Source organism: Hyperolius riggenbachi, chromosome 3 (assembly GCF_040937935.1).
Source record: "Hyperolius riggenbachi isolate aHypRig1 chromosome 3, aHypRig1.pri, whole genome shotgun sequence".
NCBI lineage: Eukaryota > Metazoa > Chordata > Amphibia > Anura > Hyperoliidae > Hyperolius > Hyperolius riggenbachi.
Window position 1 is genome coordinate 75,595,006 of NC_090648.1, and position 25,814 is coordinate 75,620,819.

Below are 25,814 nucleotides of genomic sequence, written 5' to 3' on the forward strand. Positions count from 1 at the left end.
TGATTTGCTCAGCTGCCTGTGCAGGCAGGCAGCCTTTTGACCATTGTGTAGGTTTGCATGCTGCAGGACTCTGGAAAGAAGAGCTTCTGTCAGTTTTGCAGCTTGTGCTTGCAGAGGAATTTGCATACGTTGTCATGCAAATTGCCTGGCCACATTCATTGGAGGCGTGTACTATAAGTACTATGTCTTTCCCACAATGCTTCGCTGGTCATAAGGATTTCGTCCTATGTAACACTCCTGGTGGGGTGTCAGCCTTACTCTCTGTTTGAAGATCAGCTTAGAGTAATTCCTGGAAACTGTGCTAGGCAGATTTCCCTAGTGCAGTTAGGATTGTTTATCTGTTTTGTTTGTCTGTTGCGATTGTCCTGTCCCAGCGGTGGTCGATAGGAAGTCGTTCTGATCTCTGTTCTTGGAGCATAGCTGGTGCAGCGGTTGCTACCAGCTATCTCTTCTGCTCTGCCTCTCTGGATCGCGCTAGCCACTTTTCGCTAGCGCTGTGGATCCTTCTGTTCTGTCTCCTGGGATCGCGCTAGCCACTTTTCGCTAGCGCTGTGGATCCTTCTGTTCTATCTCCTGGGATCGCGCTAGCCACTTTTAGCTAGTGCTGTGGATCCTTCTGTTCTGCTACTCTGTACCTGGATCGCGCTAGCCACTTTTCGCTAGTGCTGTGGATCCTATCTCTCGCTTGTCCCTGTTTTCGTGTGTCTGTCTTGTCTGCTACGACCGCTTGCTGGAGGCTCAGTGAGGTAACCGTTAAGCAAGCGTTCGCGTCCTCTGTTTCATGTTTGTCTGTCGATGGTTAGTTAGGCGTGCTTGTCTCTATTGTGCTTATCACGTGGAGACCGCGCATAACCGCGTGAACTGTTGCGAATGAGTGCGGTGTTCGCAGTTAGCTAGCGTTTGTTATTTTCCGCATCTTCTCATTGTATTATTTGCTGTGCCTTTGCTACCCTGGTATTCTATTCTGATCTGCCTTGTGTCACGTCTGGCGATCGCACCTCTCGCGATCGCGTTCCTATTTCATATCTGCTGTTGTGTGTGCGCGGTCGCAGGGTGGCGACTGGATTGGCGCACACACATACAACCTGTCCCTTTGCTCGTTCTCATTTGCAATCGCCTCTCTTGCGATTGCATTCTGCGCTTCGTACAATTCCTGTCTGGCATTTGTGGAGGTACAGAGAATTGGTTCCTCTGCACTCCCCAGCGCCATCTGCCGACAGGAATTTCCCTCTACAGGTGCGTAGCATCTTTTGCTGGGTGCCTGCAATCACACGCTTGTGGAGGATTTCCGCCGTGTCAGCGCACGCGTTGTGCGCTGATCACGGAGAAAGTTCCACAAACGTTACAGTCTGTTTCCATGGTAATGCGCAATATACCACACAATACCAAAGCAAAACACGCATTTCTGCGGTAATGGCATTGGCGCTACCGGGTCACCAGGTGGTGCTCCACCATCTGTAGTAACAGTAAAATTGCTGTGTTGTCCCTGCGCATGACAACTTTACACAGTTTACTGCATCTGGCTGCTTGGCCATTGTTTTATTTACTTTTCTCTTGACTTTTCTCCCAGGAGATACTCATCTTCTTTACAAAATAACTTTTTGGGTCTTGATAACTGAAATAATAGTAAAAGGTAGGTATAAAGGTACATCAAATCCACCTCGAGAATTTTCTTGCTGTCTGGGGACTTAAAGTACACATGAACTGAAAAAAAAAGTGCTTGTTTACAGACAGGCCCGGTTCTAGAATTTTTGCTGCCTGAAGCAATACAAGTGTGTGTGCAAATCCGGACAGGAGAGGAGAGGCACACATTAGCAGATAGCAAACAAATGCTTTCAACAGTGGGGGGGAGGGGGGGGAGATAGGACACTGTGCTTAAAATAGTATAGAAAAGTCCCAGTTCTTCACAAATCTTCACACCTTTCCCTGGATAAATATGGGCAGAGATAAGGGGGGGGGGGGGGGGTATGGCGGCTTTTATAGCTATTAGAAACCAGGAAGAACTGCAGGAAAATAAATGGCGCTTGGTTTCCTTTGAGACCTGATTTTTGCACTAGGACAATGCGTTTCACAGCATAAAGGCTACTTCATCAGGTCAGTAGAGTGCCTGCACCAGTATTAGTGAAGCCTTAGATTTAACATAGATCTTACTGTGTCAGGGCAAATTTAATTCACTCATTTTGAGTGTCTCCTACCTCGCATGTTTCAGTCAGTTACCCTAATAAGAGTTATATTGTAAGTTTATGGTTTTTTATAAAGCACTACAAGCATTTTGTCTGGAACGGCAACCAGTGAAATCCTCATGAGGCTGAGTGGGGACTGTTCTACCCCACATGCACAGAGAGTGGTTGCTGGACTAGCAACAAAGACTTGTGAGTATCCTAATATCTTATTACCTTCCTAACCCACTTAACCCTACTACACCAGAATCTACACCATGAGGAGGTGGACTAGTCCAAAACCTGCCAGATCTGTCCGATTTTAACTGCCTTCTGCAAGTGACAGCAACCTAGGTAAAAAGTAATTTAGATTGCATTTTGCTCAGGGAGAAATTTACATTTTATACCATATGTACTGTATGTATTTTACCATTTTTTTCGTGATAGCTGTCTGGTGTGCCAAGACGGACTATTTCTTCCTCAAAGAGGGTCTTATATGCCAAATGCAGTGAGCCCCCAACTTACGAATGCCCACCTATACGCAGGGACGGTTATAGCTACAATGGGGCTCTGGGGCAAAAGGAACTTGGGGGCCCTTCTAGCACAGCTCCACCCCCCACAGCAAATTCACCACCCTTGGCCCCCGAGCTGGATGCCATGCCCCAATCCACCCCACCTTCCAGTCACATAATATCATTATGTGTCCATCATATGTCCTCAAATGCATTATTCCTCTTCTCTTTTACCCTACAAATGCAGAGTATACACATAGTAGTCTTATCTAATGCAGGCAGGAGACAGGAGGCAGCACCGAGCTCTATGCTCTGGACTTCATTTCTACCTCATTCCCTGCAGGCATGAATAGAGGGACACGTTGGGGGGCCCCTACAAGCTCTGGGGCCCTGGGGCAATTGCTCCCTTTGCCTCTATGGAAGTGCCGGCCCTGCCTATACAAACCACTGACCTGCCGTGATGTCGGGGACTCCCTACGTTGTCCCTCTACCCCTTGTGTCCCCTCTGCTCTGCGTGTATAGTTACAAGCAGCAGTAGCACCGGCTCTCCTGATCCATCGGCTCCAGCAGCGATTACAGACCTCTCCTCTCCCACACTGCTCCTCTAGTGCTGGCATCTACTGATAATGCGATCAGCAGAAGTCGGCACTAGGGAAGCTGTGAGGGAGAGGAGAGGTCTGGGAAGAGACACAAGGGGCAGCGGAGGGCACACATGGGGGACAGAAAGAAACACATTGGGGACAGAAGGACACACATGGGGGACAGATTTATTTATTTATTTATTGTATTTATAAAGCGCCAACATATTACGCAGCGCTGACAGATAGACACACATGGGGACACATGAGGTACATGGGGGACACGGTAATAATTGGGGGAGAACATCTACAAGATGCTCCTGGACCAAGGACATACCAGTTCTAGTATATTATTTATTTTCTCTCTGTTTTTTGTCCTCTAAACGTAGGTATGGCTTATACGGTACATAGATGACATTCTCTGATATGGTGAGTTGACGGCCTCCTAAAGCCAAGCACCCACTTTACCGTCATTGATGGTGTACCACAAATCCACTGTCTATATATCAGTGGAGGCGAACTACAAATACTTGCATGCCTTTACCCATGGCGCTCGCTGGAAATCCTAGTATCTCAGCAGCTGGAGGTTTCCGGGTTACCAGTCCTTGCTTTATAGCGAAACCACAAAGAGCTTAAATAAGTCCCAGATGTTAGAGAAGAGCCATGATAGTGGGGAGTCACTCAGTGTTATTGAAAGTGAAATCAGCTCTTCCCAGGCTACTCAAATTAGATCAGACTGAAGGGGCCGTTTGGACAGGAAATTCCTCAGCAGATGTCTGTGTGTAATGCAGCGGCGGAAGAAATGCCTTATACAGTAAAGAGCAGACAGATCTTCTTCATACAGTCGCTGTTTCCGCCCTCACTGGAGCTCTCACCATGGAACTGGCAATGCGGCACCTCTGCCTGTTCCTGCACCTATGCGGCTTTCTTTATACAGGTGGGATGAATTATACATGCATTATTGCTCTATGCTTTGTAGTTGATGCTGTGGCTGGAAGTTCTGGGACTGGAGGTGCTTGTGGGGGGTGATGGGGCTGCCAGCAGAGAGAGATGCATCAGGATGCAGGGAGCCCATCTACAACTATTCTAGTTATGACAGAGCTGAGTCTCCCACTGAATTCTAATGTTTTTGAGATATCAGAGGATTGCTGGAGTGGGGCTCTTGGCACTGTCAGTCCCGCCTTCTGCTGCTCTCTCTGCATTTTATGTACTTTTTTATGTTTTTTGTTAACACTTTTAAAATTTTTTTTAGCTAATCATAAGATATTATACACGTCTTTACTGAAAAACTTACAAGTATCCAAAGAAGGTCCACACAGGTCCGCACACCACTTTAACACAAACGTTTTACTAATTCTTCTTAAGTTGGCCACACACCATACAATTTCTTAAATATCTTTTCAATTCAAGAATTGCAATCAATTTTTCTGGCTGATTGTAACATTCCAAAAATCTGACCAATGTACCACACACGTGTACACTCGCGTTCAATTTTTTTTCCTAATTATGAAAAAAATGATTGAAAACCCAGAAAAAATTGCTTAGGTCTGCACATCAAGAAATTGTCAATCTACCACACACCATTCAATTTTCATACAAATTGGTCAGAAAAATCCAACACTTCTGATCTTCTTTTATCGAAGGAAAATGGGAAATTCAATCAGATTTCTCAAACGAATGAAAAAAAAAGATTTTGATTTTTTGGGGACAACCGATTGTTTTTATCAAATTGCCGTAAAATTGGATCATTTTATTGTATAGCATGTAGCCACCTTTAGAATACTTGGATATACAGTGGTGTAGTGGTTAGTGCTCTTGCCTTGCTGTGCTGGAATCCCAGTTTGAATCCCAGCCAGGGCACTATCTGCATGGAGTTTGTATGCTCTCCCCGTGTCTCTGTGTGTTTCCTCTGGGCACTCAAGTTTCCTCCCGTATCTCTAAAACATGCAGATAAGTTAATTGGCGTCCCCCTAAATTGGCCCTAGACTATGATACATGCACAATATAGACATATGACTATGGTAGGGATTAGATTGTGAGCTCCTCTGAGGGGCAGTTACATGAAAATATACTCTGTACAGCACTGCAGAAGATGTTGGAGCTACTGTATATAAATACTAAAAGATAATTACTATTTACTGAAGAACTCACATCAGTCACTGTGCCCCAGAAGAGCTGTCAGTCTTCCGCTCCTTCCACAGGCTACATCCAGCCTGACTCGGAAAACTCTTTTTCTGAGGTTTCTCACAGAAGATGTTTTCTCACCTCTTGTAAAGTGTACCCGAGGTGACATTTGACATGTTGAGATCAGCATGTGTATGTACAACAGGAAGCCTATTAATAAATAGCCTGTGTTTCTTTTTATTCTTTTTCTGTCTGAAAGAGTGAAACTAACTTCAGGCATGCAAGTGACAGCTTCTCTCTTCTTGGATCTTTGTGGACTATAGTAACCATCACTAAATCACTGATAAGGAATTACAGCCATAAAACCTTTTCCTGCAGAGAACAACTTTTAATAACAGGGTATAGATAAAAATGGTCAATAGTTCATGTATTTTAGCTCTGGGACAATTAATAGACTGGCATTGAGCAGAGAGAATAAAACATAAAATAAAACATTGAAACTACTTTGTAAAAGTTTAAACATAAAATAAAACCATGGGATATGTAAAGCAAAATAAACACTCATTTTTAGGAGTAGGATAGATAGTTTATTTTTTACCTTGGGCTCACTTTAAATATGAACTTTTCAGCATCTAGCAAGCGAAAGAGTACTGAAGAGGGGCTCAAACCTATTGCTTGACCCACTGAGTTGTGCTCCCATTTTTGCCTGAGGAAGCTGGGTCACGCCCGCGAAACGCGTTGCATTTGTGGAGTTGAATAAATTATTTGTAATTTCTGTTTTATCAAGACTCAAGTTAGTTTTCTTTTTTTGTAAGAGGGAGGTGAGTCCACCTTAACATCCCCCTCTGCTTTTAAGCGGTTTTTAAAACGTTTTACTCTACTCTGGCGCCTCTGTATACTGAGGTTTTACTGAAGAGGGGGCTGGGAAAAAAGGGCGCAGGCAGCTATTGGACAAAAAGGGCACCACCATTCACTCCCATAATAATTATCGTTTAATGGGCGCCGAACAGGAAAAAAGGGCGCCGGAGATAAATAACGTTTTACAAACGGCGCCCGGAGATTTTTAATGTTTTATAACTGTGCTTGTAATGATTTACGTTTAGAAAATGCACCCGTGACGAAGAACTTTTATAAAAATATTAAACATATTTAACCTATTTAACTAAAACATTATTTAACATTTTATTCCTAAGAGCCAGTTCAGACTGTCAGCGTTTGTAGAACGCGTATAAATTAAAAAAGACGCAAGTTGAAAAACACCTGCGTTTTTCTTGCGTTCAAACGGGTTTTCTATTTGCGTTTTGCACACACACGTGACCCAGGAAAAAAAAAAGAATTATGGGAACCGCAGATAGGATGCATGTGTTCCCCATCAGGTCCGCTCTATGACAAGAGCGGTGATTGGTTCTTTTTTAGTCCAGGGGTGGGATTGGATCATGCCTATGGGTGTGGGTATATAAGAGACACTTCGTGTTGATATTGTTGTCAGACAGTCATCACTTGATAAAGGAGCTGCGCTCCAAAACGTTGTGTATACATGACTGAAGCTGAATAAATATTAAAGAGCATATGAAGACGGTGCTGACTGCTTTTCTTCACTGTTGACAGGATTGGTTATCCTTACAGCCTGGCACGTCACCTGTAATTGTCGGGGTGCATAACTACACTTGAACATATGGGAACCGCAGAGGGAAACGTACGCTAAAAACGCAATAGTACGCGTTTTTGATACGCGTCCATAGACTTTCATTGCGTCCGTTTCTATGCATGACGCACAGAACTGCGTGCAGCAATCCGGATGAGAAACGTTAATAGCCGTTTCTATGTGGAAAGTCTGCCTGTACGCAATCTGGAAAAACGGCTAAGAACGCACATAGTCTGAACAGGCCCTTACTGTTTGTAAAACATTATTATTCACAAAATAAAGCGATCACTAAGGGGGGTGGCTAGGGTTAGGCACCACCAGGGGGGTCTTAGGTTTAGGCACCACTAGAGGGGGTCTTAGGTTTAGCCACCACCAGGGGAGTCTTAGGTTTAGGCACCACCCCCTGTCTTAGGTTTAGGCACCACCAGGGGGGTCTTAGGTTTAGGCACCACCAGGGGGGTCTTAGGTTTAGGCACCACCAGGGGGGTCTAGGGGTTAGGGATAGGTACAGGGAGGGTTCAGTGTGAGAGTAGGGTTAGGTATAGTTTTAGTAAAATTTTAGTAATACTTACTGTTTTACAGCACTTATTACGAACGTAATTATATCATCATTTGGCTAGTGTTGGCTCTGCCCACTTTTCCTAACCCTAACACACAATTACTTAATGACCAAGTATGTGAGCTTTGCGGTCTTTGGCATCAATAATTTGCAATGAAATAAAATTAATCTGATTGAAAGTAGCTCCACCCCTTTTCTGAATTTGAACCCAAATCACCCAATGGCCAACTGTACCAGGTACAGGTGATTAACAGTGCAATAATGGCAGCAATTAAATATTCCCCTTACAAATCAATAGGTGGATTGTGATTGGCTTTTATAGGCTTCACCCACTTTTCTGAATATTAATCTCAGTCACCCAGTGACCAACTGTGCAAAGTTTGAGAACCCTACCATTAATAGTGAGGAAGGGCTGCAGTTTACATTTTCCCAGTAAAATTTGTATTTGTCTCCGCCCACTTATAACTCGGCGTTGCCCGCTTATGTATTTGGCTGGTGTTGGCTGTGCCCACTTTTCTAACCCTCACACACAATAAATCAATTACTCAATTACCAAGTTTGTGAGCTTTGCAGTGTTTGGCATCAATAATTTGAATTGGAATGAAACAAATATAATTGGCTGTTTGTGGCTCCACCCCCTTTCTGAAATTGAACCCTAGTCACCCAATGATCAACTGTAGCAGGTTTGAGGCTTGTGCCATTAACAGTGCAAGCATGGCAGCAATGTAAATATTCCCCTTGAAAATCAATAGGTTAATTTTGATTGGCTTTTATAGACTCCACCCACTTTTCTGAATATTAATCCCAGTCACCCAGTAACCAACTGTGCAAAGTTTGAGAACCCTACCATTTATAGTGTAAGAATGGCTGCTGTTTACATTTTCCCAGTAAAATATGTATTTGTCTCCGCCCACTTATGACCCGGCGTTGCCCGCTTATGTATTTGACTGGTGTTGGCTGTGCCCACTTTTCTAACCCTCACACACAATTAATCAATAACTCAATTACCAAGTTTGTGAGCTTTGCGGTGTTTGGCATCAATAATGTGCATTGAAATGAAACAAATTTAATTGGCTGTTTGTGGCTCCACCCCCTTTCTGAAATTAAACCCTAGTCACCCAATGATCAACTGTACCAGGTTTGAGGCTTGTGCCATTAACAGTGCAAGATTGGCAGCAATGTAAATATTCCCCTTGAAAATCAATAGGTTAATTTTGATTGGCTTTTATAGACTCGACCCACCGTTCTGAATATTAATCCCAGTCACCCAGCGACCAACTGTGCAAAGTTTGAGAACCCTGCCATTAACAGTGTAAGAATGGCTGCTGTTTACATTTTCCAGTGAAATTTGTATTTGTCTCCACCCCCTTTTTGGTTATGGGAATAAAAAGTATCCTATACTTTATTCCAGGTAATGTACTATGTGTGTGCCAAATTTCATTCAAATCCGTTCAGCCATTTTTGTGTGATCGAGTAACAAACATCCAAACATCCAAACATCTAAACATCCAAACATCCGAACTTTCCCATTTATTATATTAGTAGGATTATAAACAATATTTTCAGATTTTATTATAAGAAGAAACCATAAATGAAGGTTCATCACAATAATATACAATTATAACGATTAAACATGTATTATCGTTTTTTTTAATAAACGTAATTATAAGTTTCACTTTTGAAACAGAGAAGATGAATGTTTTCACTATTGCCCATTTCATACACATTATTTAATGATTTATAGATTTGTAAAACATTATTTGTACACTAAATACAAAACAATATTATCATTTACACCCCGCGCCCTTTTTTCCCCGACGCCCTTTTTGTACGTACGCACTGAAGAGTACTGAAATGTAAATCAGAAAAGTAACATCAAACTTAAAACTCTACAGCTTTTTGTATATATGTTTTAATAGAACATTATATTAATTATGCATAGCAAAAATATTTTAGTGAAGTAAGTAAAATTATAGTTTTTTTCAAAATAAAAAGGAAACTATCAGATCCATCAAACATTCCCTAGTGATGCTCATAAGCGGCCGGTTTCGACTTCGAGTGGTTTCGAGTACGACTTCATGCGTAATTTCAACCGTAATTGCAAATTACAAATCGAATCACCATTTTCATTCGAATTCCATTACGAGTCGGAATAACACGTTGTAGCCATAATTATGAGTCGAAATTACGGCTATATAAATAATTTGTGGTTAATAACAAATAGCAAAGCCTCGATACGTGCTAAAAACACCAAATGTGCAGGGTATGTTAAGGAGGAGAGGGGAAAGAAGAGGAAAAACATTTCTGAAAATGGCCTTGTAGTTTTTTAGAAAATTGATGTTAAAGTTAGAGGAAAAAAGTTGCTATTTAAAGGGACTCCGAGCTCATATTAAAATAGAAAATGGTACTCACCTGGGGCTTTCTACAGCCCAGTGTAGTTAGGGACATCCCACGGCGGCCTCCTGGCTCTTCTCCCATCACCTCTTCCGAAATCACTAGCCGGGCGACACTGGCCCCGAGTGTTGGGCTCCTCTTCCTTAATCGACATGCCTGACGTCACCACGCCGGCCGCCTTGCGTCATCACGGCGGCCGGCGTGACACTACGGCACATGCGCGGTTTAATCGTCCCTTTAAATGCAGTAAATTGTTAGATAATGTATCAACATGTACATAAATTCATGTTTTCTTAAATATATTCAGAGTGTGGAAAATTAAAAAAAAAATTATGTGAGGGCCCCCCTCCCTCCTTTCACCCATTGTCCCCCATGCAGGCTGGGATAGCCAGAATGTGGAGCCCCAGCTGCGTGGGGCTTCCCACGCCGAGCTATACTAGCCCATATGGTCGATGGTATAATATTAACCAAAAGGGTATCTCAGCGCGCTCCACACTCTATCACTGAACCTGTATCCCCCTGTGGGTATGCTGCAAAGGTTCATATATCACAACCAACATAAAATTTAGAAATTGAATCAGAGTAAACCTGTGCTGCCTCACAGTCCACTAGACACAAAAGCGTCCCAAATTGCATAAACTTGTTTCACTTCCGTTTTCAGTCCAATGCACCTCAAAGAAAGACAAAGGGAAAATTTCATCGCATAGACTATAAGTCCAGAATATCGTCCACCAACGATCACCGTGTTATGTTTAGTGGGGACCACCACCTTCTCATAATCGTGCCCCCACCACCTCTAAGGACCGTGCTCACCTTGTATCCCGGCTGCCCAGGCCACAGACAGCAACAAAAGCCTATGTGCACGGTCTTGGTATACCCAGAGATTCTTCCACTGGCACTGTCGGCCCCTCCACACCATTCAAAGACAGCCACTGGAACTGAATGATAAACATGAGAAGAATCAAGCAAGTCAGATAAAAAAGACATGCTCGATACTTCTAATGTTTTTCATAATACAGTGATCATTTCTGGCATTGGGATCCCTCCAGATAAATATTTTTTAAAGCAGCCTACGCGATGATTTGTTTTTTGTCTTTTAATCTTGTATGAGGCATATTGCAAGAAATAAGGAGCGAGAAGTCCTATGGTTGTTGGAGTCTCATGCTGTTTCAGCTGTCTGTGGGGTCTAGGCAGCCATAATTAGAGGTGAGAGTGGTTCGCAGAGGTGGTGGAACACAAAGTGGTTATACTTTAAAGGACATCACACGGGCCATAGTTGGTGGAAGATATTCTGGCCTTATAGTCTATGTGATCAAATTTTCCCTTTGTGTTTCTTTGAGGTGCATTGGACTCTGAAGACGGAAGTGGAAGGAAACTTGCAAGTTTATGCAATTTGGGATGCTTTTGTGTCTAGTGGATTGTGAAGCAGCACAGGTTTACTCTCAGGGGCGTAGCAATAGGGGGTGCAGAGGTTGCGACCGCATCGGGGCCCTTGGGCCAGAGGGGCCCTGAGGGGCCCTTGCTCAACTGCAGAATTAGCTCTCTATTGGTCCTGTTCTCATAATAATCACTTCTATAGATACTTTGAATAGTGGTAATCATTAACAAGCTGTTTCCCATCCCCTTCTTGCACCTCTGACACTGTAGTTGCCATTGGCAGGTTTTGGTGCGCTGTATCAATTGCTCTGTATAGAGTGCTTGGGGGGGCCCCATTGTAAAACTTGCATCGGGGCCCACAGCTCCTTAGCTACGCCACTGTTTACTCTAGTCGATGGTATGGGTCGGCTCTAAAGGAGGGGGGCGTCCAAGCCTTCCCCTCCCTCCCGGAGCCCTTGTCCAATCCATGGACAAGGGGCTCTTCCTCTTCCCCAATCCCCAACTCCGATGCCCCATAAGGAGGTAGGGGTCGATGATGCCCTGGGAAGGAGGGGGGGGGTCATGGTGGGGTCATGGTGACATCTGGGAGTCTCCTTTAAGAAGGGGGGAAGAGGACCAGGAGGGCTGGTATAGTTCAGGGTGCTAAGCCCCACGCGGGCTCGGGAGGGGGGACCCCACGTCATTTTTGTTTTATTTGCCCACACTATGGACATATATATATATATATATATATATATATATATATATATATATATATATATATATATATATATATATATATATGAAAAAATGAATACATTTAAGTATAAAATTGCATTTCCTTGGTTACGAATGAGGCTTGCAATTACGGCTAGCACTCTGGAATTATGGTCTGAATGCAGATACAATTGTGGCTGCATTCGAAACTGCCATTTGTAATTGTGGCAGATAACAAATAACAATTTTGACACACACGCAAAGCAGCTAATATTTGTGGAGTAAAGACTTTTCATTGTATGCTGTACAAGAGTTCAGGTCCACTTTAAGAAATTTAACCATGTGATGATTGCTATTAGGATCTGTAGTTCTGCTGTACTTCACAGTAACCAGCTGGTCAGGAAGGTGGACCATGAATAAGGTTTGGCAGTAGGCCAGCGGATTACTCATTCTGAGACTGTAACATATCAGGAACTCAGAAGGTGGTTTCCTAATTTGTCAACAGCTCCCCCACCTTCCCCCTGTGACCAGCAGTGCACCGTGGGGGGCAGGGGGCGGTGCAGACTTCCAAGAGCTGCAACATACAGAGAGGGGCCATGTCTGGGGAAACAATTCTACAGTGAAATTTGTATGTCTCTAAATAAATAATCTTTTTAGTCTTTCCACAATAAATCAATAAAATAAAATTAGCTGGAAAAAAATGCTATACATTCCCTGTATGCATTCTTTATTGAACAAATTAACAAGCTAATTGGTGAATTGCTATATTTGACGGCAAGACAAATTTAAAGGACAACTGAAGCGAGAAGAATATGGAAGCTGCCAATATTTATTTCCTTTTAAATAATATTATTATTATTATTATTTATTGTATTTATAAAGCGCCAACATATTACGCAGCGCTGAACATTAATTTAGGTTACAGACAATATTTAGGGGTGACATACAGCAATATGACAATACAGGAATACAAGAAAACCAGATCACACAGCACAGTATTAGTACAAGGTAATGCTTAGTCACTGGATGAAGCATGGAGATTAGGCAAGTTAGGTTCACTCAAATGCATGGCATGGGTTCACAGTAATGGAGGTGCCAGATCAGGTAGGACACAAAAGGAGGAGGACCCTGCCCAAAGGCTTACAATCTAGAGGGAGAGGTAAGGACACGAAGGGTAGGGGACCAGAGTTCAGCTGTAGGTTTAGAGCACTTGTGAGGGGTAATAGGCCAGAGTGAAAAGGTGAGTTTTGAGGGCTTTCTTAAAGATGTTGAAGGAGGGGGCTGCCCTAATGGGTGGAGGTAGGGAGTTCCATAGTGTTGGAGCAGCTCTTGAGAAGTCCTGGAGGCGTGCATGGGACTGGGTGATGCGGGGGGCGGTTAGGCGAAGTTCATTGGAAGAGCGGAGTGAGCGGCTAGGTGTGTACCTCTGAGTAAGATCGGAAATGTAGGTTGGACAGGTTTTGTGGACAGATTTGTAGGTCAGACACAGTATCTTGAATCTGATTCTGGACTGGATAGGAAGCCAGTGGAGGGATTCTAGGAGGGGATCTGCCATGGTGGAGCGATGGGAGCAGTGGATAATTCTGGCTGCCGCATTCATGATGGACTGCAGTGGGGCTGTTCGGGTCATAGGGAGACCAGACAGCAGGGCATTGCAGTAGTCAAGGTGGGAAATTATGAGGGCATGGATGAGGAGTTTGGTGGTGGCAGAGGTCAGGAAAGGGCGAATCTTACAGATGTTACGAAGGTGGAAGTTGCAGGACTTTGTGAGGTTTTGGATGTGGGAAGTGAAGGAGAGTGCGGAGTCCAGGGTGACACCCAGACAGCGGGCTTGAGAGGTAGGGCGAATGGTAGTGTGGTTAACAGTGACATGCACATCTGGGAGGTTCGTGGATGGCCGGGGTGGGAAGATCATAAATTCCGTTTTGTCTAGATTTAGTTTCAGGAACCTAGCAGACATCCAGGAGGAGATGGCGGATAGGCAGGAGGAGACCTTGTCCATGGTAGTGGTGGATATGTCAGGGGTGTGGAGGTAGATCTGGGTGTCATCTGCAGACAGATGGTAGTTAAAACCCATGGAGGAGATAACCTTGCCAATGGAGGATGTGTATAGGGTGAACAGTAGGGGGCCAAGGACCGAACCTTGGGGGACTCCCACCGAGAGGTGGTTGGGGGTGGACGAGGACTCAATGAAGGTGGTCGTGAAGGAGCGGTTGGAGAGGTAGGATGAAAGCCAGGACAGGGCGAGATCGTGAATGCCCAAGGACTGGAGGGACTGGAGGAGTAGGGGATGATCTACTGTGTCAAAAGCTGCTGACAGGTCAAGGAGGAGGAGAATGGAGTATTTACCTTCAGCTTTAGCTAAGGCAAGGTCGTTGACCACTTTGGTGAGAGCAGTTTCGGTTGAGTGGGCAGGCCGAAATCCAGATTGGAGTGGGTCTAGCAGTGAGTTAGCATTGAGGTACTGGGTCAGGCGTTTGTGAACCAGACGCTCAAGGAGTTTTGAGGCAAAGGGGAGGAGGGAGATAGGACGGTAGTTGGAGGGTAGCGAGGGGTCGAGTGAGGGTTTCTTGAGCAGGGGTAGTACCATGGCCTGCTTGAAGTCTGTGGGGAAGGTGCCTGTGGATAGGGAGAGGTTGAACAGGGTAGTGAGGACTGGGGCCAATTCCGTGAAGTGAGGCTGGAGTAAATCTGAAGGGATGGGGTCAAGGGGGGAAGTAGTGGTATGGGAAGTCTGCAGTAGGTGGTTGACTTCCTCGGTGGTAGTAGGAGTGAAGGATGTGAGGGGAGGATAGGGTGGAGGAGGAGCTGGTTGGGAGGGGGTGGGAGGTGAAGATTGGAGATTGGATATTTCCTGGCGGATGGAGACAATTTTGTTGGTGAAGTGGGTGGCTAAATCTGTGGCAGAGAGGGAGGAAACGGAGGGTGGGGGGGGGGGGTGTGGGTTTAAGCAGGGAGTTGAAGGTGGCAAAAAGACGAGCAGTTGCCTGCCAGCCCTGCTGATCTATTTGGCTGCAGTAATGTCTAAATCACACCAGAAACAAGCATGCAGCTAATCTTGTTGGATCTGACAATAATGTCAGAAACACATGATCTGCATATGCTTGTTCAGGGTCGATGGCTGAAAGTATTAGAGGCAGAGGATCAGCAGGACAGCCAGGCAACTGGTATTGCTTAAAAGGAAATACATATGGAAGCCACCATATCCCTCTCACTTCAGGTGTCCTTTAAAGTACCCCTGAACTGAGTTAAATAAAATGACTGAAGACCATGGAGGGCAAGATTACCTTTGAAGTGTCCTGATGCTGCTCGTTGTCCTCAGGGTCCCCCCGGCTCCCAGATGGTTTTCACGTTTGATGGAATCCTCCAGTCGAATATGAAAACCGGGAAGCTCCCCCAAGCTTGAAGCTCATGCTGCGCACTTCAGAATAGCTTTGTGTGCAGGAATGGATTAAGATGTAATGGCAAGATAGTTGATCTGGGCCCCCCTTGTAGTCATTTTTGGTAAGCTGAAGTGGAGAGCGTTTGAAGAAGGTAGCTGGTGGGCCTCTTGACAACCACTAGGCCCCAGGCACCCACCTAGGTTGCTTGGTGGATGATCCTGCTCTGTCTGCGCCGCTCAGAGGAACTTCCATGTGGCGTGGGAGCTAAGGGGACCGGGAAAGAGGGTTAACCCCCTAGGTGGTCAGTGAGCAGAGGCAACACACTTCTACAAAGACAATCTAGTCCCTACCCATGGGTTCCAGTGCCGGGGTCCTTTGACTTTGAGCTATTATTGTGAAATGAAGGAGGTCTCCAAAGAACCTCATTCTAGTTCATTACAAACAATCTGAGTGCAAGCATATGACCTTCCACTAATGCTGGGTACACCCATTGTGACTTCCCGCTCGATCCGCGGGATCGACCAGGATCGATTCGATTATTTCCGACATGTTCGATCGGGTTTTGATCAATACAGCCGCCGATTTTACTTATCATGCAAAATCGACGGCTGTATCGATCGAAACCCGATCGAACATGGATAATGGAAATAATCGATCGATCCGCGAAATCGCAACGTTTGTACCCAGCATAACAGATTGGCTGCAGTGACTCCAGGAACACCTGACTGACTGAACCATTGTAGAAATAATCATGTACACCACTAGATACTACATGGACAAATCCTGCTAATTTGCATAAGTCTCCTGGCAGTCCAATGAGCAGTGCCAAACACTGCCGGATAAATTGGGAGTTTAATGATGCATGAAGGCTACGGTCTGCCTGGAATGGGTGTGAACATTCCTATAATAACAAAACCGGAATTCCAAATGCACATCAAGTTCTGTTATCTTGGTATACTAATCTTTTTATCTGTGCTGTGTTTCTCCTGAGCCTCTCAGTAACCACAGGGTGTTAATCTACACCCTTATGAGAAATGCAGTCATACATGAGGGTGTAGCTCTTTTTCCTGGGATAGGAGTTCTGCCACTGAGCTCTTTATAACCTGGTGAGCAGCACAGTGGTGTAGTGGTTAGTGCTTTTGCCTTGCAGCCAGGGTTGCCACCTCATCCCTTTGAATACCGACACATCTAAGTTATACAGGGTCTGGGGCTACTCACACATAATCAGTGTCTAAACTGCATCTAACTAACCACAAGGCATGTATAATTCATATGCGACAATATTTAAAGGGATGAGGTGGCAACCCTGCTTGCAGTACTGGGTTCTCAGTTCAAATCCCAGCCAGGGTAATATCTGCATGGAGTCTGTATGTTTTCCGTGTCTGTGTAGGTTTCCTCCAGGCATTGTGGTTTCCCCCCACATCCCGAAAACAGAACAGAACTTCAGAAAATGCAATTGGCTTCCCCCTAAATTGGCCCTAGACTACAATACATACACTACACCATTTTTCTCCGAGGCCCGGGGGGGGGGGGAGGTGCGGGTTATTGCGCGCGCGACCTAGTGGACAGTGTCGTGCGCAGCGGGTTACGGGGGGGAGGGGCTGGGGTGCCGCAGCATAGCTAGCATTGTTGCCTCAGTATAGGGAGTTTAGTTGCCCCAGTATGGCTAGTATAGTTACCCCAGTGTAGCTAGTATAGTGCCCCAGTATAGCTAGTATTGTGACCAGTATAGCTAGTATAGTCCCAGTATGGGTCGGTAGTGCCCCAGCATGGCTAGTATAGTGCCCCAGCATGGCTAGTATAGTGCCCCAGCATGGCTAGTATAGTGCCCCAGCATGGCTAGTATAGTGCCCAGCATGGCTAGTATAGTGCCCAGCATGGCTAGTATAGTGCCCAGCATGGCTAGTATAGTGCCCAGCATGGCTAGTATAGTGCCCAGCTATAGCTAGTATAGTGCCAGCATGGCTAGTATAGTGCCCAGCATGGCTAGTATAGTGCCCAGCATGGCTAGTATAGTGCCCAGCTATAGCTAGTATAGTGCCCAGCATGGCTTGTATAGTGCCCAGCATGGCTAGTATAGTGCCCAGCTATGGCTAGTATAGTGCCCAGCTATGGCTAGTATAGTGCCCAGCTATGGCTAGTATAGTGCCCAGCATGGCTAGTATAGTGCCCAGCTATAGCTAGTATAGTGCCCCAGCATGGCTAGTATAGTGCCCAGTATCTGTAGGTGGTGCCGCCGCTTCTGTTACCTTATGTGCGGGCGGGCGGCCGCTTCCGGATTCCCCCATGTGCCGCTCTCCTTCATGCATGATGAAGTACTATCTCCTCCTATAACAGCAGCGCGTCTTGCGTCTGCTGTAAGGAGGGAAGGAGGCGGGGCAGCGGCTTCCTGTAGCGGCGATATGCATCGCCGCTACCATGGGAACCGCTGCCCCGCCTCCTTCCCTCCTTACAGCAGACGCAAGACGCGCTGCTGTTATAGGAGGAGATAGTACTGCATGAATGAGAGCGTCGCATGGGGAATCCGGAAGCGGCCGCCCGCTCATAAAGTAACAGAAGCGGCGGCCGCAGGTGGGAGGGGCAAGATGACAGACCCGCCGCGGCCCAGCTGGAAACTGCCAACGGACCGGCAGTGGGCCGCGGCCCGGTGGTTGGGGATCCCTGCACTACACCATATAGACATATAACTATGGTAGGGGACTAGATTGTGAGCCCCTCTGAGGGACAGTTAGTGACAAGACAATATACTCTGTACAGCTCTGTGGAAGGTGGCGGTGGTATATAAATACTCAATAATAATAAAAATAATAGTAACCTGGTGAGTGCTGGAATCCAGTCAGGGCAGCTCCCAGTAACAGACTGCCTTGATGGTTACTTTAGCTATCAGGAGGCAAATAGCAGGAGTGGGTTTAGGGGCAATGGGGCCCTCACGTATTAGCATTGTATTTACATTCTGCATAGACACAGTATTTGCCGTTACCAGTCAGATTGTTACTCAATGGACCAGTGGTGTAGCAATAGGGGAGTGCAGAGGCTGCAGCTGCACAGGGGCCGCTAAACCTGTGGTGCCCACATGAGGCCCTCCTCCAGTTACTGCATTAGCTTATGTGCTTTAAATAGTGGTAATCATTAAAGGGGCACTATGGCGAAAAATTGTAAAATGTAAAATATGTGCAAACCTAGACAAATAAGAAGTATATTTTTTCCAGAGTAAAATGAGCCATAAATTACTTTTCTCCTATGTTGCTGTCACTTACAGTAGGTAGTAGAAATCTGACAGAAGTGACAGGTTTTGGACTAGTCCATCTCTCCATAAGGGACTCTCAGCAAGGCGTTTATTCTTTATAAAGATATTCCCTAAAAAGGTTTTAAACAATGATGCTGGCCATCTTCCCCGCTTGCTACACAGTTTTTGGGCAGTTGGACAGAGCAACTGCCATTTACTAAGTGCTTTTGAAAATAAATAAATCCCTGAGAATCCACTATGAAGAGATGGACTAGTCCAAAACCTGTCACTTCTGTCAGATTTCTACTACCTACTGTAAGTGACAGTAACATAGGAGAAAAGTAATTTATGGCTCATTTTACTCTGGAAAAAAAGTACTTGCACATCTTTTAAATTTATAATATATACATAGTGCCCCTTTAACAAATAATTGTTTTTTCTCTGCTCATATCTATCTTACATGGATTGTTTTATGTGATTATTCTACATATTGTGCTGGAAAAGGGGCCCACTGTAGCATTTGCATAGGGGCCCATGGCTCTGTAGCTATGTCACTGCAATGGACTTATTGTTGAGGTGAGGACTGAATGCATCGTGTAGCTGCAGCCAGCAACAGGCAGACATCCGGGCACATTGCCCAAGGTCATTACAACAGATCTTTGGTCCCCTTCGTGAAACAGTGTTAAAGAGAACCTGAACTGAAAATAAAAAGTCAAATCAACCATACACAGGTCATACTTGCCTCCTGTGTAGTCTACTCCTCAATCTCTTTCTGCTCTCCTGCGTCCCATTTGTCCACTATGATCAATGGAATTCTCCGTCCTCCATTTTAAAAATGGCCATTACCCCCTAACAGCTTTCTGATCAGCACACTGTTAAACTGTAATATCGCCCACTTGAGCCATAGGGAAACATGGACATTACCTTGCACATTCAGTTGTAACTGACAGCTGCTGATGCTGATATATAACTGACAGCAACTGGTATATTCCAGTTCTGACAAAATATTGTCAGAACTAGAAGGGATCACTGTAAGAAGAAAATAGTGAGCTTCTGAGAGGAACTGACGGTGAGGGTAGTATGTAATATTCATTTGCAGCTACGTCATGTGTTTATTTTAAATAATTTTACTCACTTCAGGTTCCCTTTAAGAAATCAAAAACCAGAAACTCAACTAAGGAGAAGGAAGGATCTGGGACCTATAGAGCCGTCCTGTTCCTCCTATGGTCCCCGCGTTCCACCGCTGTCTCTCCCATTAGCAGTCTCTGACTGATAGGCCGGAGACTGCTCACTTCCGCCTCTGCTAGAGGCTTCTGCAATCTACAGGAGCCCGAGTGCTGTTAAAGTCGGCAGCTCCAAACGGCGCAAGCGCGGGACACTTTTCGCGCACTGCACATGCACAGAGTGGCCGTCTTCAGGAGCACTCAGGGTCCTGAAGATTGCGGAGGATTTCCGCAGTGTCAGTGCACGTCTTGTGCGCTGATCACGGAGAGAATTCCACAATTGTTACATTGACGAAACCTCTCGCAGTCAGGGATGCTAATGGGAGAGCCAGTGCTGGAACGGGGGCTGTAGGAGGAAAGGGAAGGCTCTATAGGACCCAGAGCCTTCCCCCTCCTTAGGTGAGGATCTGTTTTTTGTTTTTATTCAGGCTTCAGACTCACTTTAAAGCAAACCTGAACTGAGAATGAAAAAAAAGTAAACATGCATACCTCCTACTTATCTCCCGTGCAGTCTACTCATCAATTTCTCTCTCCTCTCCTGTTTCCTGTTTGTCCTCTGTGATCAGTGGAATTCTCGGTCCTCCATTTTGAAAATGGCCAACAGCTTCTCTGGGTCAGCACACTGCTAAACTGTAACATCGCCTACTTGAGCCATAGGGAAACACGGACATTACCTTGCTCATCAGCTGTCCTTTCAGTTATAATTGACAGCAACTGATATATAACTGACAGCAACTGATATATTTCAGTTCTGGCAAAATATTGTCAGAACTGGAAGGAATGCTTGTTAGAAGAAAATTGTGAGCTTCTGGGAGGAACTGATGGTGAGGAAAGTATGTAATATTCTTTTTCAGGTACATCATGTGTTTATTTTAAAGAGAACCCGAGGTGGGTTTCTGACATCAATATTAGGACACAGAGGCACATTCTGCATACAATGCTCAGCCTCTGTGTCCTTACAGTGTGCCCCCAGTCCCCTCTGTGCTCTGCTGTCCCCCAATATAAAAACCACCAGGCTAGCGACACGCAGATTGTCGCTAGCCAGCTGTTTTACCTAAAGCTTCCTCCAATCGGCTTATGGAGGTGGGGCGGGAAGGGACACAGGCGGGGAGCGGCGCTATAGAGGAGGCGGGGGAGCGGCAGTGAGTGGCAGCCTGAATGTAAAGCCAACTAGCAACAATCTGCATGTCGCTAGTGATAGTATGCAGAATGTGCTCTGTGTCCTAATATTGATTAATATTGATTGCAGAAACCCACCTTGGGTTCCCTTTAAATAATTTTGCTCAGGTCAGGTTCACTTTAATTTTTTTTTTTTGGGGGGGGGGGGTTTCTGTATGCATACCTAACTGTTTCAAAAAGGCTGTCAGGTAGGAGTGGGAAGCTCAGTACCTGTACCTATGTACTGATTTCCTCATTCCTAAACTGAACTCCATCCATCATATTGGTTACAAAGACAGGGAGTTACATGGTGAATGAACACAGAAAAGATAAAAAGGCAGTGTACACATTACAGTCACCCCCTACTCCCCCCTTGCTTCTCGGCCCCATGGCTGCTCCCATTGTTGCTGTTACACCCCTATGCAAACCAAATGCTTTGATCCCGAAGGCTGTTTTTATTTGTTGTACTACTCAAACTAGTAAAGCCAAAAGTTCAGAGCGACAGTCAGCAGACAGTTTGAACTGCAAGAGATGGGTCATATTATTCCAAATAACTAAACTGGACTCATTATGACCCAACCATGACACCAAAATAAGGAGCATACTGTCTAAAGAAGCTTGTTAGAGCACTTGGGGCCTGATTGATATACAGGGATCACCAGCACTGAGGACTAGCAATAGTCTAATGCATGAGCATTCATTTAATTCTAATCATAAAAAAGTGCCAAGTGAAAATGATCTTTCCCTGCAATACAAAAACAACTCAATTGAATGTCTGTTTACTGTTTCGACATTATTTGTAATCATCCAGTTAGTGAATTTAAAGTGTACCAGAGACGAGTTAAAAGTATACATACCTGGAGCTTCCTCGAGCCCCATCGGCACGGATTGCTCCCACTCCGCCATCCTCAGTCTTCTCCAGCTCTGGTACCGGGTCCCGTAACTTTGGCCAGTCGCGGCCAGTCTGAGCGTGTGCAGTAGTATTCTCCTTCGGAGAGAGACAGAGGGAGCGCACTGCGCTTGCTCAGACTGGCTGCGACTGGCTGAGGTTACGGGACCCGGTACCGGTGATACAGAAGGTGGAGGACGGCGGCGTGGGAGCGATCCGTGCGGATAGGGATGGAGGAAGCCCAAGGCATGTATAAAGCTTTTAACTTAACTCGTCTCTGGTTTACTTTAAGTGTGCGAGGTATTGGCCTTTAGGCTAGTTATACACCAGGACGTTGCGTTTAGGGGACGTTATAGGGCACATAACATGCCCCTAACGCAACGCCTGGTGCTCTCTGGTGTGGACGTCGGAGTGAGCCGCGTTGTGCAGCTCACTCTGGCATCCGTGATGCCGTGATGCGTACTCTTGGACGCATGCGGCATCACGTGGTCCCGCCCGGCCAATCGCCGCACAGAGTGGCCGCTCCAGGAAGTAAACACTGCACGTCACTGAGTGCAGTGAATACTAATTAGCCATGTGCCCGGCCGCTCTCCCCTCCTCCCCAACATGACTGAGCATGTGCAAACAGTCTAACGCAGCTTAGCCGCGGAGAACGCACAGCATGCAGCACTTTGCTGCGTTACAATGTAACGCAACGTGGGCAGTGTGAACAGCCCACTTGTGTTACATTGCTGTGCGTTGGGGGAGCGTTACAGGCTGCACTAAAGTGCACCTGTAACGTCCCTGTGTGCAAGAAGCCTTAATCAATTAACTTTTTCTCCAGAGCTTTCTTCTAGGTGCTTTTTAATTCTACTCGTTATCAATAAAATGCCTTTTAAGCCAACGGCAAGAAAATATTCAAAATAATTTTCTGACAGTATTTTTTTAACCTCTTCCTGTCCACTTAACGTAGTATGGTGGCGGGACAGCGGCTCTCTCAGGTCTAAGCGACGCCATATGGCGCCATCTCGCGAGGAGCAAGATTTGACGGGAGCTCACATTTACACAAGCCCTAGCTCCTGTTACTGTAAACAGCGGGCCCCAGCGATCAACCTGCCAGCTGCTAATCAGGGCTGGCAAGCTGTTTTTTCCATAATATATAATTAAAGTATTCATATAGCGCTGACATCTTACGCAGCGCTGTACAGAGTATAGTCTTGTCATTTAACTGTCCCTCGGAGTGGCTCACAATCTAATACCTGCCATAGACATATGTCTATGTATGTATAGTGTAGTGCATGTATCGTAGTGTAGGGCCAATTTAGGGAGGAGAGGGGATACAAAAACTTTTTTTTGCAAAAAAAGAGAAGAAAAGGAGGTAAAATTCATTTGGGAGCTAAGCTAAGTTGTTGGGAGCTAAGTTGTGAAGTGCCGAATTGTAAACAATGGCCTGTCGCTGGGGGTTATAAATCTCTGGGGCTCAAGTGGTTAACTATTTTTCAGGAGAAGATAAAAATAATCTCCTAAATAAGTATATTGTTTTATAAAAATAATGAGGGCAGGTGAGCACTAAACTTAAAGGATACCCGAAGTGACGTGACATGATGAGATAGACATGGGTATGTACAGTGCCTAACACACAAATAACTATGCTGTGTTCCTTTTTTTCGGTCTCAGCCTTAAATATCAGGTATGTAAGTGGCTGACTCAGTCCTGACTCAGACAGGAAGTGACTACAGTGTAACCCTTATTGATAAGAAATTCCCTTTTTTTATCTCATTCTTGCTCTCAGAAGCCATTTTCTGCTAGGGTTTTATAGTTGGAATTTCTTATCAGTGAGGGTCACACTGTAGTCACTTCCTGTCTGAGTCAGGGCTGAGTCAGCCACTTACATACCTGATATTTAACTATTTCAGGCAGAGAAAGAAAAAAAGCAACACAGCATAGTTATTTGTGTGCTAGGCACTGTGCATACAACTGTCTATCTCATCATGTCACATGTCACTTTGGGTATCCTTTAACTAATAAGTCATTTTAACAGCCATTTCTGCATATTTTTTTATTTTTATAATGTTATTTTTCATATGTTTCTAATATTTTTAATATTTATTGTTCTTATTATTATTATTGATTTATAAATAGCCAACGTATTCCGTGGCGCTGTACAAAGTGAGAGACAAACATGGGGTACAAAATAATACAGACAATGGTAAACACCACCACTGGTAACAAAATACAGAATCAGTAATCACAGTGACGAAAGTAGCATGATGAATAAATACAAAAAATCTATAACAAATTCCAAGAAACGAAAGGTGAGAGAGCCCTGCCCTTGTGAGCTTACAATCTAAATATTTAAAATTAAAAAAGGAAAACATGCACTTGTCTGTACAGCCCCCCTGAACTCTTTTTCCAATGGACAACAATCATGAAACTATTGTATGCCTCTGTACATGAGAAGGACCTGATTGTTTTTCCTTATGCTTTTTATGAGCATTTTTTTTTACTTTTTCACTGCTAAATCTGTCTGTTTTCACAGGCATTTTTAGTAAAGTCACCTGAAACCGCATGGACCAGGATGACAGAGACTGCCACCTTAACTATATTCTCATGGTTAAGGAGCCTCTGGTCATCTGTGAACAGAAGGAGAGGGGGGTGCTGCCCAGGGGCGTGGCTAGCTCCAAAGATCAGTGGCACGTGCCCCGGATCTATTCTGGGGTGCCCCGGATGTCCCCCAGGCAGAGTTAGCTGTGGTTCCTCAATGTCAGGCATGCTGGGAGCTGTGGTGCATCAATCCGGGGTATGCTGGGTGCTGTGGTGCCTCTATGTGGGCATACTGGGTGCTGTGGTGCCTTTATGGGGGTATGCAGGGAGCTGTGGTTCTTCTCTGGGGGCATGCTGGGAGTTGTGGTGCCTTAATAGGTGGCCCGTGATAGCATGGGAGGAGGTCCACTAGAAGGTCAGGGAATGCTATACGGGCACTGCCAGACAACCTGGCAGCAGGCAACCTGCCCAGCAGAAAGCCAGACCAGCCAGCAGCACAGAAGCGAGGTAACTATGTCTAGTTATGTTTAAGTGACACTGCCTATTTAAGTGATATGCTGCTTTATTTTATTTTATGTATTAATGGAGAGGGGGCATCATCCAACATTTTAATGGGCAGACCTACTTACACTGCTGTTAAGTTCATGTAAATTTGGCTCCACCCATTACTGCACCCACATTCTGGGGTATGGTCACACCTATTTTTGGCTGGAGTGCCCAAAAGTGCCCAGGATCTAGGATCCTAGCAATGCCCCTGGTGCTGCCAATTTGTTGTATTCAGTAATCACAGATGCAGAATAGCTGGAACTAGGTTTATTCACAAGCTTCAGCAGCTCTCAACATAATGCAGTACTTTCCTCCAAGTCTCCAGCATGCATAACACAGGAACCAGCAATCTTCTGCAACAGTCTAGAGCAAGGGTGTCAAACTCAAATACAAAGTGGGCTGAAATCGAACACCGGGACCTAGACATGGGCCTAGATGTCTACTGCTCACCCTCCTCCCGTATAAATCTCCCAGGTGACTAATGGTCCCCTCCAACCCCTATACAGTTCCCTGATGTCTAGTGGTCCTCCATCCCTAGGCATTTACTGCCAATATAGCTACCCCGGTGGTCTAGAGTGGGCCAAACATAATGTAAAGTGGGGAAATTTAATGGTTTCGAGGGTCAGATTCGACCCGCGGGACGGAGTGTGATATTTATGGTCTAGAACAGGGCTCCCCAACCCCCCCCCCCCCCCCCCGGCCACCGGAAATGGTGACACAGGAGGACGCACCGGTGGACAGGTTAGAATGCTGCTGCATTGGTCATCCTGAGATTGGCTGCATTGGTCATCCTGAGATTGGCTGCATTGGTCATCCTGAGAT

At 45.3% G+C, this 25,814-nt stretch overlaps 1 protein-coding gene across 1 annotated transcript in view; it reads left to right on the forward strand.

Moving 5' to 3' along the window:
* Window positions 1–4,104: 4,104 nt before the first annotated feature.
* Window positions 4,105–25,814, forward strand: part of LOC137562748 (vascular cell adhesion protein 1-like) — an 80,851-nt gene continuing 59,141 nt past the window's right edge. Inside the window, exon 1 of the mRNA XM_068274396.1 lies at window positions 4,105–4,186. Coding sequence (XP_068130497.1) covers window positions 4,126–4,186 — 61 coding nt within the window. The 5' untranslated portion in view covers window positions 4,105–4,125. The remainder of the gene's footprint in view (window positions 4,187–25,814) is intronic.